The 21,174-nt window shown below is 33.8% G+C and overlaps 1 protein-coding gene across 1 annotated transcript in view; it reads right to left on the reverse strand.

Annotated features, from left to right (window-relative positions):
- The window catches only part of TMEM232 (transmembrane protein 232), a 275,976-nt gene that overhangs the window by 192,050 nt on the left and 62,752 nt on the right, over positions 1 to 21,174 (reverse strand). The window contains exon 10 of the mRNA XM_068534862.1: positions 19,980 to 20,232. Coding sequence (XP_068390963.1) covers positions 19,980 to 20,232 — 253 coding nt within the window. The remainder of the gene's footprint in view (positions 1 to 19,979; positions 20,233 to 21,174) is intronic.

Below are 21,174 nucleotides of genomic sequence, written 5' to 3' on the forward strand. Positions count from 1 at the left end.
TGATATCACTTATATGTGGAATCTTAAAAAAAATGATACAAATGAACTTATTTACAAAACAGAAACAGACTCACAGAACGAACTTATGGTTACCAGGGGAAGAGCAGGGTGGAGGGATAGATTGGGAGTTTGGAACTGACATGTACAGACTGCTATATTTAAATAGATAATCAGCAAAGACCTACTGTATAGCACAGGGAACTCTGCTCAGTATTCTCTAATAACCTAAATGGGAAAAGAACTTTAAAAAGAATAGATAAATGTATATGTATAATTGAATCACTTTGCTGTACACCTGAAAGTAATACAACAATTTTAATCAACTATACTCCAATATAAAATAAAAATTTTAAAAAACGTATATGTGACCTATAAGCACAGAGGCTGTAATACAACATGGAATAATAGAAAGTCAGGATGTATTTAACTGTGTATGTTCTGCAGCACATCTACCACAAGTCCCTCAAGTAATAAATGGGAAAACCAGTTTATAATAAATAAATATTGATCAGAGAGTTATTTTGTATAATCATATTTGATCATTACACATTTTAAACAAGTATCCACCAGAATAAAGCAAAGACAGCCAAAGTATTACTAATATGCCCTTTTCTGTTGCAGGTATGATAGAAAACATAAAGCAAAAGCAAAAGTCAGCTGATTCTTTTATTAACGTATGCGTTAATTGAAATGTAATGGCAAGTAGGATGCCAAAATGTTGACAAATATTTAAGGAACTTATTAGAACCTGTCTTGCTTAAATTTTATGATCTTTTTCCATAGTCAATTATGGAAATCTGTTAATTAAAAATAATTATCTGCTGGAGTTACAACTGAGAACCAAAGTAGAAAGTAATTTATCTGCTTTCCAAGAACATCAATTATTCATATAAATAAAGAAATATCAGACTTCTGATTCTTGGAATCATTTTAAATTTCATTAAACTACATTAATACCACCGAGATATATGGACTATCTCTACAGAAGTAGTTAATCCTCATAGATTTTTGTATCTGAAGGCAACAAAACAAGAAAAAGAAAATAACAAAGATCTTTTTGGAAATTAAGAAAGCAATAAAGACAATGTTTATAAGCATATTACATGCAAAAACTCTTCTAGAATCCATAATCTTGAGGAAACTAAAATTCTGAGACATAAATCAAGTTGCCTAACATCATCCAGAACTTGACAACTAAGCTGAGTCACCCCAAATTTCTGAAACCAAGTCCAGTCCAGTGAACATTTATTCATCTACAACTGAACAATTTTAGTGCTGTTTTCCCTCCTCTTCTTACCTAAATCTCTCACCCTTCACCCCATATGCGGACCTTCTATTATTCCTTCCAGTAAGTAGCTACTTCAGATGTCTTTAATGAAATAACTATTCACCCAAAACCTTAAGAAATACCTGGACCAAACACAGAAATAATCTGTCAGACTAAATCAGAGATTTCTGTACCCATGAACATATTATCAGGTTACTCTTGATGGATGTGAGAGGTGAAGAAGAGAATACTAGAGAATTAGTATTCATTTCTGGACCAGATTAAATGACAGAAAAAAATCAATCTGAATCTAGAGGATCTTAATGTAATTCTGACTTGTATAACAAAGGAAGTTACAAGTACCTAATAAGTTATTTTTGTGAATGTATGCACATTTGCTTCTTAATTAATTTGGATAGGGAGCCAAAATCTTATTTTTTTCTCCTCTGCTAAGATATATTATTACAAAAATTGATTTTTAAGACGCCGCTTTAGAATATACTTCAGCACCATGCACACTTTTGGAAATACTGCAGGATTTCTAGCTCATGCGTCTTTTGCCACTATGTTCAGCTACAGATGGATTTTAGACCACTGGATCAAACTGGATACATCTTTGTATTTATGATTTAAAAATGTGAAGGATGTTTCCATGAGCTTCTTAGCACCTTTATTGGGATAGGAAAAGACTTCTACATGGTCAAAGGCTTTTGACTGAAAAGTCCAGCTTGTGTTTTACCCGGTCACAATCAAAAGGAACAGCAGCAACCATACCAGGGAATAAAGAGAATGTGATAGTACGAATCTTTTAGTTTAAACATATACAGAACTAAATGAAGATTCATTTGTAGGAATGAAAGCCAAACTTCCTGAGAAGAGTAGCAATACTTTTTAACTTTCAAAAATTATGATAATGCTTTATCCTGTTTATTTGGGGCTTTATGAAGATTCTCATGTAAATTTAGAGGTTGAGGTCTCACCTCCACAATTAATAACTATTTCCTATGGTCCCTACAGATTAGGCTTTGATTGTAGGAGGCAGTGTTCATAAGGAAGAAAATGGTTAGCTTTCTCCATGTTTATTGGGTGTAATCTTAGACCACAAAATATAGCTCCTATCTGAGGTTTGCAAAATGGAAGTAAAAGTGGGCAGCCTCCGAATATTTGACCACAGGGACCCTTTGTCCTGTACCTCATATTTCATACTTCCAGTTCTTCTCACACATGTTGGGCAGAAACTATTTCCTCTCCTGCAGCAGCTTGGCCAATGGCTGTAGTAAATGGAAAGAAGAGTGCCCACAGCAGTTCCTCACCCCATTCTGTGCAGTCTCTGAGGTCCCAGGCTCAGGGCCAATTTCCTGGCAGCATGTCCAGTTCTAAACCCTACTCACTCCCACCATGAAGTAATAATGTAAAAAAAGAAAGAGGAAAGTATCCTGCTGCATCCTAGAGATTTGACCAAGTGATTTCAGACTGGACGGTACAGACATTTTCTCAGAGAACTTTTCTAGCTTTAGGAAACTATGTTTGACGTTCCAGACTATGGATTTACAGGCTAATCACAAGGGAAGGTGGTCAGTGAAGAGAAAGAACTACAGTCAATTTCAGATTTAGTGTTGGTCCAACTGCGGCCATCTAACAAGTTCTGAAACCACTGAAAACCGAGGATGGCAACAGTAATAACAAGTGATATTTCTTTTTATTATCTCTATTTCATATATGTATAAATATAAAATGTTTCCAAACTTTTACTTGGATTTTTAACTTTTTCGCATTTTTCTGCACATATGTTGTACATTTTTATGTAGTTATATTCCAATCATGACTTTTATGATTTTTCTGTTGTTTATGTAACATTTTCCTGCTTGAAAGTTATAAAAGGACTATGCTATATTTTCTTCTAGTTATTTTAGAGGTTTTAATTCATGTGAAAATTATTTTTTGAACTTATGTGTGGTTATAGTGTGCGGTACTTAACTAACTTTTAAGAAGCCAACTGTAAATTATTTATCAAAACATAATTTGTTGATAATCCATTCTTTCCCACCTTAGCAAATGTCAGCATGGTACAGCCACTATGGAGAACAGTATGGAGGTTCCTTAAGAAACTAAACATAGAGCTATCATATGATCCAGCAATCCCACTCCTGGGCATATATCCAGAGGAAAAACATGGTTCAAAAGGATACATGCACCCCAATATTCACTGCAGCTCTGTTTATAATAGCCAAGATATGGAAGCAACCTAAATGTCCATCGACAGGTGAATGGATAAAGATGATGTGGTACATGTATACAATGGAATATTACTCAGCCATTAGAAAGTTTTATATATAACTGAATCACTTTGCTGTACACCTGAAACTATCACAACATTGTTAACCAACTATCCTTCAATATAAAATAAAATTTTTTTTAAAATTAAAAAAACAAAATAAAATATGGCATTGCAAATGGTAAAAAAATAAATGTCAGCATAGACATATTTATACACACACACACACTTACCCAAATGTATACCAAGATTTTTTTACATCCAAAACATTCTTGATATGAATCGGACACAGATAGCCAAAAGCCAGAAATGCTTAGCAATGATTCCATTAAAGATAGAGCACAGCAATACAAAATTGTCCAACAAGGAAAGACTTTCACATCTTATTGGTAGACCTGGTTAGCAAAACTAATAAGTCATAAGCCACATAGGTAGAAGTAGAATTTATGTTACTCCTCATAAATTTTTAGATTTAGATTTATCACTAATATTGTCCAAGGCTCAGAAGCATTAGGATCAAGTCTAACGTTATACCATTCCCCCAAAGGATGCAGTTATTGAGCTTCTGAGTAATATTTTTTCCAAAACCAACCAAGAAAGTAAGAATTTGGAGCAAATAAAAAGTAAAACAATCTCAATGGTAAAATTGTAAGGTTATCATAAAAAGAGAAATTGAAAATATGGTATTAGAGACATGTAACTAAAGTAATGCAGTACCCCCCCCCCAAAAAAAGACAACTCACCAGTTTTAAATGATAACAAGGACAGAAGTTATCAGTCATTTTAGAGAATCAACATAAAGAGAGGGGTTTCATATTTATTAAGAATATATGTACTACATATTTAGGTCAAAACAAAAATAGCATGAAAGATACCAGGTGACTATGAAAATAATATATTTTACAGGTTTTTGACCAACGATGTGAAACAAACTAATTTTCAACTTTCATACATATCAAGCAAATACAAAGCCCTTCTGACATTGGATATGTTATCAAACAAGATGGTAAACTTAAAGTGAGTAGAAACTACGACTTTCAAATTGCTAACACTGTGACTATTAAAACTTACAGATGATAAAATGCATTACTAAGTTGTGTTAGTATGCTGTGCTGATGGCACAAACTTGCCATCTTTTCTATTTCCTAAAAGAAAGTCATTACATAGTTGCCTACCTACCTGCCATACCCTGCCCCTTCCTTGAAAAGAGAATCCTATTCTGTACCCAGATCCTAGGAATGAATTCTCATGGGCTATCATAAATGCCTCCCTCTCCACCAGACATTTACTTCTTCAGCCTTCCTTGTAGCTAGTGGTGACCAGTGTATCCAGTCCTGACAATTTCACACACGGGCTAGTCTTCTGAAGTCCTTCTGCGAATTGTTTATAATAAGGTAGATAGACTCTAGAAGAGAGTATCACCCCTTCTCTTTCTTCTTGCTTTGCAATTCTATATGGGTCTGTGATGTCTGGAGCCCAAGAGTCATCTTTTAATAATGAGGCAACAGGCATAGGAATGAAAATCCAACACCCTGAGCTGTCAGAATATAAGGATGTAAAGAGACAGGATCTTGATGACATCTTTGAGCAATAAAAGTCTCTCTGTTCCTCATTAAGCAAGATGATAAAACCATAAATAGTTTACATCCTTGTAAGTGATATCTGTTTACCTAAGTCTAATGCAAACATTGGATGAATGAGGAAGGAATGAAATTATGATGACACAAGTGTTGTCCAAGCATCCAGCTATTAAAGAAACCTGGCATCATATGATAGAAATTGTTAAGAAGAGAATTACTACCCACCAAACTAACCAGCAAACTTCTACCCTTAGATGTGTCAATCAATAACACATCTGAAGGAGGATCAGTGAGAAAAATAAACGCTACCTCCAAATTTTAAAGTGAGAGTTATAGATAAAGGACGAGACCTAAAATACTACTAAAGTTGGAGTGTGTTAAATGTCAGAGTTGAGTAAAACAAAAAAGAGTAATAGAACCATTTTTAAAATGGAATTAGAGATGTCCTTAATAATACCAGGACAATGTGGTGACTCTGGTGACCCAGGTCCTGAAACAGTGAATGTCAGCAATGAAGAAAATTTGGATTGTTGCAGGGATGAAGGGTTTTCCAATTTTGGAATTATGATTTACCTAACTCTGAAAATAATGATCCTCTGGGATTTGAGGATAAAAATTAAAACCATTATAAGTACCATAGGCTGCAAACCATTTTGTCAATATGAAGTTTTTGAAATGCCACTTCCTAATAGAATCTCTTTTTCCCCCTGAATTTGGCTGTGTACTAACATTCAACACAATACTTTTCCCAAAGAATAAGAATGATATTGAAATTCATTTGAAAGGAACATTTTGCTGTATAACTTGTACTGTGGTTTGTTATTCAAGAATTTATTCATCTTTTTGAGAATTTTTTGGTTTGCTTGTTAGTTTTAAGTGTTCTCTAAATTGCAGAACCATTATTTGCTTTTAATGTATGTCATAATTTCCAGCAGAATATGACTACACCTCCACTTTTTATGATTTCCTATTGATTCCAGCATATAATACAATCTAATTAAATATACAAAATAATAGGTGTAATTATAAAGGGACACTTTAAAATCATTTTTAGTATATGCTTCTATGACAAAACTACTTAATATTTTCAAAAATAGTCATAAAATTAAGACATCTTGTATACTACTGCATTCTATACATCAAAAAATATGGCAAAATGTGATAACCATATTCATAGATACAAATACAGATACATAGATATTTTATACTGTTATGAAAATCTATTAATCCTGATAGGCTAATAGATTATTTTATTAGTATAATACAGATAGAATTATTGTTATTTTGTGGTTAAGAAACTGCCCATTATTTTTTCTGTTTTCTTGACTATTTTCTTCCAGATTGTCTATAGAATTAACTGGCCACTTCTATTCTTTTGAAATTTTATTGGAATTACATTTAATTTATAGATTAATTTAGGGAGAATCTACATCTTTACAATACCAAGGTTCATACTCACTTATTTCAAGTCCTCTTTGAAGACCTGAAAGTTTTATGAGTATGTCTTTATAAAGTTTTATGAATTTTGTTCTTTATATAGCACACATTCCTTGGAATTTTGCTGTTTTAATGCTGTTGCCAGTGGGTTGTTCTTTGTGCATTATTTTTTCTATTTAGTGACTGCTGTTATGTAGGAAAGTTGTTGACAGTAATATATGTTTCTTGTAACTAACCACTTTAATTAGTGCTAATACGATTTTCATACTCTTGGATATTCAAAATAGACATTCAGATCACCCACAAATGCTATTCCAATATTATACCTGTTTTTTTTTCTTTTTCTTATCTTTTCATATTGGCTAGGACATCCAGAATGTGGTAAACTATCAGCAAATAATGTAGAAATTGTGGCCTTTTACTTACCTTAAATAGGATCACCTTTAGTTTCTTAAGAATGAAAAACTAAAGGGATGATTTTGGTTGAATAAATACTTACCAATTTAAGAAAGTGCCCTTATAGTTCTAGTTTTAATCTGTTTTGCTTTATCTTTTTTTTAAAAAATCAGGCATGAGTTTTTAGTTTAATCAGTTCCATTTTGGTATCTGTTCAGAATAACTCCTTTTTCCTTAGTCAATTATGAGAGATTTAGATTTCCTAATATTGTACTCTCCTTGGATTCCTAGAATAAACACTACTAATATGGTATATTATTCTTTTAACACACTGCTGAATTTGATCTATTAGGATTCGTACATGTACCTTCATTCATAAGACAGAGTGGTCTGTTTTTAAAACTCTCATCACCAAGTCTGGGAATTGGGAATTTTGAATTATAGAAACTACTCCCAAAATTTTTCCTAAATATAGTATTGTGAGTTTAATTTGTCCAGCACACTCTAATCATATACCTAATGCTAGATATGTTTTGAGTGTGTATGTGCATTCAGGTATGTAAAGAGAACACTGAACTGTGGCAACAGAACAAGAGTCCTTTCATATTTATCATTGTAAGTAAAAGTTGTATAAAAAGTAAATATTCCTTGTATTAGTATTTTAATTAATATTAATATTTTGCATTAATATTTTATTACTTTCCCCTGAAAGCTGTTGTGAGGGTATCCAGAATAAATCATTTTTAATGACAAGGTTTGGGTCCAGCAACCACATTAATACCCTCCTAGGGAAACATATATTCATTATGATTCAGAAATAATTTCAATAATAACTCTATTAAATTACTCCTCAACTCTAGTTACAACTGTTCTGGCTAACTATAATTATCTTCAGCACATTGAAAGGTTTTTCTCAGTTAGCTGAAAGGCTGTCAGATATTTAATTTAATTCAATAACATAAACTTCTTAGAATGCTTACTGGATATAAAGAACAATGTTAATATGTACGGGGTTATAATTTGCTAGTTTCTAAGGTAGTTCAAGCTGTGGGTGGGGCAGAATTAGATTTTATAAGAGCTAAAGCTTATATAATTACGAAGCCTTCTTTTACAAAAACTATTTAAAAAATCTTATTTTCTCAGGTTAAAAAGACATTTTTTCCATGAGAAGATATTTCTATTGCCCTTCGTAAGATTTTAGAAGGGTCTTATGTGGTGAAAGGCCCTGCAAATTAAATGTCATTGGTTTCTCTCTAAATAAACCTCTGCTTATAGGGAAATTAAAGAATATTTTTCTACAGATAAGTTGATGACTTTTTTTTTTTAGCTCTTTGTTGCATAATTTTATTTTATAGCTTTTTGGGGGGGGTACATTTCTTTATTTAAAAATTTTCTTACAGTGAGTATATATTGTTTTTCCGCAACCAATAATGCTTTAAAATACATATTTTATCCCTTTAATTAGTAACGTACTTGCCAAACTCGTGAAAAATCTCTTCCTTTCTTTTTTTAAATTTTTATTGGGGTAAAGTTGATTTAAAATGTTGAGTAATGAAAATAAAAGCAAAAATAAGCAAATTGGACCTAATTAAACATGAAAGCTTTTGCACAGCAAAGGAAACCATAAACAAAATTAAAAGACAACCCACAGAATATGAGAAAATATTTGCAAATGAAGTGACTGACAAGGGATTAATCTCCAAGATATACAAACAGCACATGCAGCTCATTATCAAAAAAACAAACAACCCAATCAAAAAATGGGCGGAAGATCTAAACAGACAGTTCTCCAAAGAAGACAGACAGATGGTCAAGAGGCCCATGAAAAGATGCTCACCGTCACTAATTATTGAAGAAATGCGAATAAAACTACAATGAAATATCACCTCACACCAGTCGGAATGGCCATCATCAAAAAAATCTACTAAAAATAAATGCTGGAGAGGGTGTGGAGAAAAATAAACCCTCCTACACTGTTGGTGGAAATGTAAATTGGTACAACCATTATGGAGAACAGTATGGAGGTTCCCTAAAAAACTAAAAATAGAGCTACCATATATCCTGCAATCCCATTCCTGGGCATATATTTGGAGAAAACCGTAATTCAAAAAGATACATGTACCCCAATGTTCATTGCGGCACTATTTACAATAGCCAGGACATGGAAGTAACTTAAATGCCCATCGACAGAGGAATGAATAAAGAAGATGTGGTACATATATACGATGGATTATTACTCAGCCATAGAAAAGAATGAAATAATGTCATTTGCAGCAACATGGAGGGACCTAGAGACTGTCATACTGAGTGAAGCAAGTCAGACAGAGAAAGACAAATATCCTATGATATTGCTTATACGTGGAATCTTAAAAAATGGTGCAAATGAACTTAGTTACAAAACAGAAATAGAGTCACAGATGTAGAAGACATTTTTGAGGTAGGAATCTATAATCATCACAACAAGCCCTGCCTCCAGTTAACTAAGAGAATTCCAAAAGTCCAAAATAAGAGTAGAATATGTTTAATTAGCTAGGCTAGTCTGATGTCCAAATGAATTTTCCCCACATGAAAGTTTTGTCAAGTGTTATTAAAGCTTCCAACGTTTAAAAAGAAATGCAGATTCATCTTGAAATCCAAGGTATTTCATATTGTATATATCAAACTTTAGATTCCAGAACCAAAGATCCATCAGACAGGCTGGGTTCCATAATTGCCTATTAACTTGTGATGTTTATTTAGCACCACCATCCTTACTTCTCACCTCCATCTTCCTCCTTTCTCCAAATTCTGACTTAAGCAAAATAGATTCTTCAAACTACAGATTGAGTCCTACTTTCCCTAACCAAGTCGTACCCATGTTTATCCAAAGTTGTTTTTAAATGTCTGTGGTGTTCCATGAGTCATTAATATAGAATGATGCACATAAAGAATGTTCATCCTCCCATTATAATGAGTAAACAAATGGACAACTTCTCTCTTCTGGAGTGAAAAGAACTGGTGTTAAATACGTCTTTTTGCAATCTTGAGAACGAAAAATGGAGCTGGAGGAATCAGGCTCCCTGACTTCAGACTATATTACAAAGCTACAGTAATCAAGACAGTTTGGTACTGGCACAAAAACAGAAATATAGATCAATGGAACAGGATAGAAAGCCCAGAGATAAACCCACGCACATATGGTCACCTTATCTTTGATAAAGGAGGCAAGCATATACAGTGGAGAAAAGACAGCTTCTTCAATAAGTGGTGCTGGGAAAATTGGACAGGTACATGTAAAAGTATGAAATTAGAACACTCCCTGACACCAAACACAAAAATAAACTCAAAATGGATTAAAGACCTAAGTGTAAGGCCAGACACTATCAAACTCTTAGAGGAAAGCATAGGCAGAACACTCTATGACATAAATCACAGCAAGATCCTTTTTGACCCAGCTCCTAGAGAAATGGAAATAAAAACACAAATAAACAAATGGGACCTAATGAAACTTAAAAGCTTTTGCACAGCAAAGGAAACCATAAACAAGACCAAAAGACAACCCTCAGAATGGGAGAAAATATTTGCAAATGAAGCAACTGACAAAGGATTAATCTCCAAGATTTACAAGCAGCTCATGCAGCTCAATAACAAAAAAACAACCCAATCCAAAAATGGGCAGAAGACCTAAATAGGCATTTCTCCAAAGAAGATATACAGATGGCCTACAGACACATGAAAGAATGCTCAACATCATTAATCATTAGAGAAATGCAAATCAAAACTACAATGAGATATCATCTCACACCAGTCAGAATGGCCATCATCAAAAAATCTAGAAACAATAAATGCTGGAGAGGGTGTGGAGAAAAGGAACACTGTTGCACTGTTGGTGGGAATGTAAATTGATACAGTCACTCTGGAGAACAGTATGGAGGTTCCTTAAAAAACTAAAAATAGAACTACCATACGACCTAGCAATCCCACTACTGGGCATATACCCTGAGAAAACCATAATTCAAAAAGAGTCACGTACCAAAATGTTCATTGCAGCTCTATTTACAATAGCTAGGACATGGAAGCAACCTAAGTGTCCATCATCGGATGAATGGATAAAGAAGATGTGGCACATACATACGATGGAATATTACTCAGCCATAAAAAGAAATGAAATGGAGGTATTTGTAGTGAGGTTGATGGACCTAGAGTCTGTCATACAGAGTGAAGTAAGTCAGAAAGAGAAAAACAAATACAGTATGCTAACACATATATATGGAATCTAAGGGAAAATAAAGGTCATGAAGAACCTAGTGGCAAGACGGGAATAAAGACACAGACCTACTAGAGAATGGACTTGAGGATAGGGGGAGGGGGAGGGGTAAGATGTGACCGGGTGAGAGAGTGGCATAGACATATATACACTACCAAATGTAAAATAGATAGCTAGTGGGAAGCAACCGCATAGCACAGGGAGATCAGCTCTGTGCTTTGTGACCACCTAGAGGGGTGGGATAGGGAGGGTGGGAGGGAGGGAGATGCAAGAGGGAAGAGATATGGAAACATATGTATATGTATAACTGATTCACTTTCTTATAAAGCAGAAACTAACACACCATTGTAATGCAATTATTCTCCAATAAAGATGTTTAAAAAAAAATACGTCTTTTTAAATAATGAGAATAAATGAAGCACTTACATATACAATGTATAACGATGGTGTTTAATAACAATTTTGAATTGAAAATGTCATCTCGTAATAAAATCTTATTAGAGTGTCCATTTCCTTTCCTTCATCCATTCATGTATTCAGCACTTGCTTACTGAGTGCTTACTCTGAGCAAGGCAATGTATTAGGTAATGTAATGATGCACTAAAGACTAAAATATGTATATTCCCTGACCTAAAGAGAATGAAATTTGGTAAAATAAGCTTTGCTCAGATTGCAAGTTTCTTCACACTATCCACTCTCCCCTTCTTCCTTAGTAATATGAATCACTATTTGGAGCTTGTCTCATTGACACGTAGCTAAAAACAAACAAAAACTCCCCCTTGTGTGGCCATTTGATTATAGCCAATAAGTTTACAGCCGGAAAGCTACATGATACTTTGTATTAAGAAGACTTAGTAGAAAATGGATATTATTCTTCTTCCCTTCTACACACTCAGCAGAAAAAAGTGAACCTGCCTGAGAACTTCTTAAACCCTCAAATCATCCTTAGACTGCCTATTTCTGGATTTATTTTATGTAGGAGAGAAGTAAAATTTTATTTTGTTTTATCTAATGTATTTTTTATTACATGTAGCCGAATCTACTCCTAACAAAGAACTATATAACTATTATTAAAAATACAAGCTACAATTTGGTAAATTAGAGAGGTACAAAAGAAAGTTGGAAAGAACCTGGGCCTTCAGTCTTGTTTTTGAGCCACTAAATTAACCAACCCTAAACCCTGTATCCCTTGTAAGGAAGTATGAGTTGAACAGATGGCTTATGATCCACTCACCCCCTTTACTGGAAGGCATCTTTGGGAGAAAAAATAAGGCATGTGACCCAGGTTAATCTCTTTGTCAATGGGATCTTCAGATAAATAGACTAGTTACATTTACTAGGAGGAAGAGACTTTATCTAGAGTGCTCTTAGGACAGCCCTGGCTAAAGGATTACTATAAATAAACCTGAAATCTATAAACTGATGAGGCATGGCACCCTGGAGGAAGTTATGTAACATTTACAACTCTCCAGAAGAATAAAACAAAGATATTTAAAAGCCATCTTGATTTGGGTCTTCTGTGACTTGCAGCCTAAACCTTCTTAAAATTACAAATCTTTACCAAATGAATTGATATCAAAAGCTACATTTATTGGATATTCTCATTAAGTTGCATAACAACCTTTCTTAAGTGCCTGAACACCATTACATTTTAGAAAAATATAATTTCATTTGAAAGACTTGCAGAATTTCTGATAATTTTTACATGATAATAAAATTAATAACTATGTTGATCACATAAAGACAGTCAAAACTGCATTAAGAGTCAAAGGAAAACAGGAATTCTTGGTAATATATCTCTTCACTGAACAATCAGGCAAAGATGTTCCAAACAAAAGATCAAGAAAAATCTTCAGAAACAAACACTAATGAGACAGCACTATATGATTTACCTGACAGAGAACTGAGAATAACTTTCATAAAGATGCTCACCAAGGTCAGGAAAACAATGCATGAACAAAGGACTTGAAAAGATGTACAAACGGTCAACAGGTAAACGAAAAAAATGTTCAATGTCGGGAATCATCAAGGAAATGCAAATCAAAACCACAATGAGATACTACCTCACACCTGTCAGGATGGCCATTATCCAAAAAAAGTAAATACAGCAAGTATTCACTAAGATGGTGAGAAACTGGAACCCTTGCACATTGCTGGTGGAAATGCAACATAATGCAGGTACTACGTAAAACAGTTTGAAAGTTCCTCAAAAAGATAAAAATAGAATTACCATGTGATCCAGCAATCCCACTTGTGGCTATATATCCAAAGGGAAGGATTTCAAAGCAATATTAGCTCTTATGTTCAGTGCAGCACTGCTCACAATAACCAAGAGACAGAAACAACCTAAATGTCCATCAAGAGATGAGTGAACAAAGAAAATGTGGTATATTCCTGCAATGGAATACTATTCAGCCTTAAAAGTGAAGGAAGTTTTGCCATATGTAACAACACATATGAACCTTGGGGACATTACACGAAGCAAAGTAGGTCAGTCACAGAAAGACAAATACTGCATGATTTCACTTACATGAGGTACCTAAAATAGTCATATTCATAAAATCAAAGAGTGAAATTGTGGTTTCCAGGAGGCAAGGGAAAGGAGAAATGGAGAGTTACCAATCAACAGGCATAAAGTTTCAGTCAAGCAAGGGGAATAAGCTCCAGAGATCTGGTGTACAGCACTGTACCTATAGTCAACAATAACACATTGTACACGTAAAATTTTAAGATAGGTCTCATGTTAAGAGCTTTCCCCACAATAAAATAAATTTAAAAAGAAGAAAAAGACAAATAGATAAGATACATTTGTTTAACGGCCTTACGTATATATAATATAATCAGTACTATACTTTTAGACTTATCAACACACAGAATTGTGAATCATAAGGATTGCCTGAATTCTATGGCTAACGTGTACATGGATTATTAAAGCAGTTAAATACTTTCCATGTATAAAAACAAAACCTTATTACTGAATATTTTTATGAATAACCTTCACCAAGGTAAGAGGTATACTGAAGATTTAATAGAGTATCATTAAAAGTTTCAATTGGTTCTAAGATTCCAATTAACTTTCATTTGCTTTTTAAAAAGGAAATATTACTCTGTGCTAATGTTTTTTCCTAAGTTAAAATGAAACATACAAGGTTATTTTACAACCATGACACGTATTTCATTCACTACCGTCATTGTAGAACCAGCTTAAGAAAATAATTCTCAACAAAATGATAGGAAAAATGTCATATTTACTTTTTCCATTCATAGACGACAGTGAATGGAAAAATACTTGGCTCCCACCCGTCTTCACATCATACTATAACACTGGGATAAATTACTACAAATTCAGACAAATTTAACAACACTACAACCTTCTAGCAAACTTAACTATAAACCATATTGAAAATATGTTTTTCATTCATTACAAAAAGTTACCATAGGAACTTGGCAGTAAGCAAAGAGATGGGCGATGATGGTAGAGTGAAGAGGTGAAGTAAAAGAACCAAAGCAATTATCTTCAAATATCTGAAGGGCTTGCACGTGGGAAATGGAATAGACTTTTTGTGATTGCTTCTGGGAGGCAAAATTCAAGCAAAAGTTTGGAAAATGGGGAAGACAGATTTCATTATAATATAAGGAGGAGTCTTTCACAGTGTTCGAAAGTGGAATGACCTGCTTTGGGAAATAGGGAGTTCCATATCTCTGCTGGCTGTGCGCTATTTGCAAATGGTCTAGAAGAGATTTGTGCACTGGATGAGAACTACATGACTGACAAGATTTTTACTATTCTGTGATATTTTGGGTTCTGCCATTCATTGTCTATTTCTTATACGAGACACACTAAATCAGTGTCTGCTGGTTTCTCACCAAATAGACCATTTTCAAGTTTTATTTTCACAGCACAGATTTCAGATAGTTAAGTCCTGTTAAAAACTATTGCTTTATCACTATGAAAACCAAAGTAGGAACACAGAAGATAGCACTTCAAATATAGTGTACAACACAAAGCTGGGCTTCCCTCTTTGTAATGATATATATATATATCTCATCTGCTGTAAAGACTAACTGGCTGGATACATAAAGGTCTGTAACAAGTAGGAAACGCCTTTTCCTCTGATGAGGACAACATTTTACCACCTTGTTTACAGCGAAATTTATAGGCTATGTTTTCTCAAAATATAGTGTCAGAAGTGGTTTAATAATACAGATTCCTGGACTCCACTTTTAGGATTTTCGATCCAAAGTTCTAGAACAAGTCCCAGGAATTTATGTTGGAAATAAAGACCCACGTAACACAGAGTCTAAAATGCTTTTGTAAGAATCGCTGTAGGACAAAGACTGTCAGAGAGAATTTCTCAGTCATCTTTTTTCATATTCTTCAACATGCAAATGGACAGTGTTTTTTTAAATTTCACTCAAAAGGTCAAATAACCTAGTTAGCACAGCACAATGAGGTAGTTATTAGTGCAGACTCTGAAGCCAAACTGCCTATGTTAAGTCTCACGTACCATTTACTAACTCAATTTCCTTGGACAAATAAATGCTTAGTGCCTCAGTTTTCTCATCTATCAAATGGGGATAATATGAATATCTACAATGTAGTCTTGTTGTAATGATTAATAAGTTAGGTGATGCATGTTACATGCCTAGAATAGTGCCTGACACATAGTAAGTGTTAATATTAATTACTATTATCCTCTGTCACCCATCAGGACAAAATCTGTCTCAAAATCATAATTTCAACAGAGATCAGGCAAAAATTCTGTGTTTAATTAATTTTTATCACCTTCCCTCATAGTTTTCCAGTTCAAAATTGTCTTTTCTAGGTATATGCTGCAAAGCCTTTTTTCCGATAACGATTTACTTAGGCACCTGAGTATATTCAAACCTGCCTACAGCTCAGCACCACTGAGAGGTGTATTAGTCGGCTCGGGCTGCCATAACAAAGTACCATAGACTGGAGGTCTTAAACAACAGAAATTTATTTTCTCACTGTTTTGGAGGCTGGGATGTCTAAGATTAAGGTGCTGTCTGATTGTGTATATGGTGAGGGCTCTCTTCCTGGCTTTGGGATGGCTGCCTTCTCACTGTGCCCTACACAGTGGAGAGTGAGCTCTCTGATGTCTTTCTTACAAGGACACTAATTCCATCATATCAGGGCCCCACCGCCATGACCGCATTTAATTACCTCCTTGTAGGCTCTGCCTCCAAATACAGTTACATTTGGGGGTTATGGTTTCAAACATATGAATTTTGAGGCTTGAGGGGCAGAGTTCAGTCCATAGCAGTAGGTGCATAGGATGGTCCTCCACGAAGGCAATGCTACAGGTCAGACACTTTGAGTTTCAACCAGATGCTAAATGCATAGTTGGTATTTATAAGCATATATAGAAATTCCTATTCAACCCAAAACACCAAAACTCAACACTTCCATCAGTGGCCAGAGCCCTCACTCTAGAATTAATAGACATCTGACTCTATGAAAAGTGTGTCTGACAAAAAACCTTAGAATGAAAAAGGTACATGCTAAGGTAGCCATCTATTCATCTAAATGCTTCAGGTTCTGCTCCTACATCAAATAAGATCGCCAGGAAATTATCTTCATGGAAATTATTACTTTAGTTTCCTATAACATTGCCTTCACAAAACTATGATTTAAGAGTTTCTTTATATTAAGGGCTTTATATAAAAATGGTCTATAAGAACACTGCTTGATTCATTCATGTAAAGGCTATTGTTACCATTCTTAAGTGTTTTTCAGTTTTTCATTTATATCTTTGTATGTAAATAAAATAGGATTCCCCAGGATACAAAGTGTACATAGGTATAAGTGTTAGAAAACAACCCTTCCTCACTGAGGTCTCTCTCATTATAACAATATTAATTACATTAGCAACCATAACATCTATTAATATTTATTGGACCTTTACTATTCATGAGGCACTATGTCAAGTGTGTATGTTTCCATAGTTTTTTCTCACAAAAAGTCCCATGATATGAATAGTATTTTTATCTTAATTATCAGGTAAAGAAATCAAGTCAGCAAGATTAAATAATTTGACCTAGGATTTTGAGATGCAAAATACAAATCTGTGTGACTCCAGAATTGGTTCTTTCAGTCTAAATGAAAATTTGACTTACTTGAAGGGTAAAATTATGAGGAAAAAGAATTATTTTCAATTAAATAAAGAAGCACTCCAGGTTCTTTGTGTCACTTTCCAAAAAGATGGACCTATCCTCTCCAGTAATCACGCTGACAAGGCCTGCACAGATGACACTACTTTTGAAGCCATCTGTTTTCAGTGGTCTGATAGAAGTGGTGATCATTATCAATGATCAGGCATACGGGACAACCCAGACAAAGTCATTTCCCGTGTGTGGGAAAATCAATCAGTGATGCTACAAAGAATCAAGTTATAATGAATCGCATCAACAAAAATTTTAAGCCCTATCATTTGGTGAAATATTTGACTATGCATGTGTATAGTCATGTAAAGTAATGGCTTTTCATGGTAGTGACTGATACAGGAAGGCCAAAAATCCTTTATGAACATGAAGAAGAGACCAAAGCTTATGTCCAGTAGAGGTACCTTCTCTGATTCTGACAGAGATGAAGAAAATTGCAGAATTTTCTCACACTCTTGAGACATCTTTAGCAAAACAATCATTGGATAATCAACTTACTTTAAACATTCCCCACAAGAAATCACAATGATGCTTTAAGTATTGAGAGTTTCAAAATACTCAGAATTATTAATGAGGCAAATGCCACTAGCATTATTTATGGCTTGTACAAGAAGCTAATGTCAAAGAAAATGTATTGACTTTTGACTGTAGAGGAAACAACTTTGATACGTCCCTCCTCTTTACTGCAGATCAAATCTTTAAAGGTATTCCACAGCTAGAAACATCACTTTTCCCACTTGGGTTGAGAAAACATTGATAAAATACTGTTTAACTATTTGATTGCTAAGTTCAAGTATAAGCATAAGAAAAACATCAGGGAAAGCATCCATGGGATAGGGAGGGTGGGAGGGAGACGCAAGAGGAAAGGGATATGAGGATATATGTATACAAATAGCTGATTCACTTTGTTATACAGCAGAAACTAACACAACATTGTAAAGCAATTATACTCCAGTAAAGATGTTAAAAAATAAATAAAGTCTTCAGGAGAAGATAAGAAACTTCAAAGAAAGATCAACAATGAGCAAATAAATGCACTGAAATCATCAACTGGCTGGAAAAAAAAAAATCAGACTGTTGAGAAGGAAAAAATATTCGAGTGTCCACAGAAACATGAAACCCTATCATTGTGAGGTTTTACCAGAGATCAGGGATCATGGCCAGAGGGAGGCCAAGAGGCTTCTAGGAGGAAAGATTCTCCACATGGAGGATAATCTTCTGGACCCATCACTGAAGAAAGCAGTCTTCTTTCTGTCTTCTTTCAGAAAGAACTAATTCTACACAGCTAGGCCAAATAACTGAAGGCCCCCAATTTTTATATGAATCTGTTTAGTGGCAGGTTAAAAATCATATGTTGAGCTGCTATACAGGAAGACTTCTGACAATTCTGAATACTTTAAAAAGTGTGAAAAGCAAGAGACGCAATACCTCTTCACTTTATCAATACTATAAACATGGGAGAAATACAATTTATCTGCTAATGACTAAAAATTTATTTTAAATTGGCACTAATAAAAAATAAACATAATCTTCTTGAAAAGTGGGCAAAGGTCAAGCAAATTGCACTTCGAAATGATAAGTTCCAATCTATTGTTTAAACCAAAACTATATATTGAAAGTAATATTAAAATAGCATGCAAGTTTTTGAGAATGAAATTAATATCTGCTACTAAAGTCTTACTATTTAAAATTATCTTCAAGCATAATTTATCCCAAATCAGTGAATTACAGTTCTAAGGAAAGGCAATATCTTGCCTCCTTCCACACTTTCAAATAATCTTGCTATCATGTTTGAATTTCAGTGATTTGTTTAACTACATAATAACCCCACTATCATCATCGCCCACCTACTGTGTGCTAAATAATATGGTAGATACTGGGTTAATACAAATATAATTCAGACATGATTCTCCAATCTCAATTATCTCATAACTTAATGGAAGTGAGAGTCATACACATAAGAGACTATAACAACATAATAGACTACATGATATTCATAAAGAAGAGTTCTAGTTAACCTTAAAGGACACGTTTGAATTAATTTTGTCCCTATAGTGCCCTTTTCAAAACAAAAGTATTTTATTCTAATAGTCCCCCCATAAACAATAGTAGGAAAATGACCTTTAGTCTTGAGACACAAGACAGGTACATTCTGATGGAGTATAAGATGCGAGATGCGAAGAATGTACTATAATATCTGAGTGATTAAAGAGAAATGCTCTTGGGTTGTGGGGAGAACAAGAGAAACAGTAGATGAAAATGGAGACGATGGATGAGAAGGCCTTATGGGGAAAAGAATAAAACAAACTTTATATACATTCCATAAGTTTTCCTAAGGTCATCTCTTGTTTCCAAAGAATATAATTTGAATCATACATCAACAAACTCTAGTTTACATTTCAGTTGTTTTTAAATTATTGATCAAAAATTTCCATGTTATAAAATAGACTTCCCAAATTTGTAGGAAATCCTAGTGAATTTAAAATTACCTCCCACTTCAAAATGTTAACTTTTTGTAAAATGCTTATTATTATATACAGACAGGGACATCTTAAAAATATTTCTCATCAAGTTGAAAAATAATTTACTTACAATTATCTGACATTTTTGAAGAGAAATATTCCAAAAGACCTAAAATACTTGTTTCCCTCAATTCTGGCATTTCTTCTGATTTGTCCGTGGGTAAAATATCTTTTTGTGAACTTTTACAGTCGCAGAAACCAATTAAAGCAGTTTTTCGCAAATCAGAATTGGCCGCATACAAGCAGATTTCTGCAAGAATTGTTATGTATATGTAGACTACATTCCAGGCCCAGGAAAAATCATCGACCTTGCAGTTTTCTTCCTAAAATGAGAAAATAGCTATTAGACAATCAAAGTACGCTCTGCCATAATGAAGAACTATATACCGTACTTATAAGAAATGTCTCCAAATTTTATAGAGTTGTTAAAAGACCATAATCAACTAATATTTCTAAAATGCACTCATTAAAAACAAGCTTTCCATGGGTAGATTGCATAAAACGAATAAGAATAGCTAAAAAGTATATACAGAACATCAACTTTTCAATTTCCTTAGTAGTCACTGGAACATAAATTAACCCAATGAGATACTATTTTCCATTTTATATTGCAAAAGAATCTTTTTTTTATATAGCTCAATTCTTGTGTGTGCACTCTTATACATTTTTTCATAGTAAAGCAAGAAAGTTATGTCTTCTGGAGAGGAATCTGGACAGCCATCCTGAGAACGTTAAAAGAAAGTTCATAGTCTATCACTCAGTAATTTAATTCTATAAACCTATTCTAAAGAAATAGTCATAAATGCAGATAAAGATTTTTGGATGAGAATACCAGTTCAACATTATTTGTAATTAACTGTGAATAATGTAATTAACTGTGAATTAGAAATAAGCTCAAAGCTCAACAACAGAGAAATGGTTATCTCATCCTCACTAAAATGTAAATTTAATAATATGTAAAGACAACAAAAAATTTTTAAATAGGAAACTAAACCATATATGACTATATGATCTGAAGTTTGTTAATACAATTAAAAATCCCTCTTGTGTGAGTGCATGTCTGCATGTGAGTATAATCTATTTCTGGATCTCTGTCTACATCTATATCTATTTATACTGGGATATATGGTAAATATGCATTTACCTTTACATTTAATTAAAATTATTATTACAAAGTCATGCTCATTATAAATCCTAAATGATATACAGTTAAAATAGTGACAAAAGTAAAATTTGTTTCAATTTATGTCTTTTTGCACACCTAA

This window comes from Eschrichtius robustus, chromosome 2 (genome assembly GCF_028021215.1).
Source record: "Eschrichtius robustus isolate mEscRob2 chromosome 2, mEscRob2.pri, whole genome shotgun sequence".
Lineage (NCBI taxonomy): Eukaryota > Metazoa > Chordata > Mammalia > Artiodactyla > Eschrichtiidae > Eschrichtius > Eschrichtius robustus.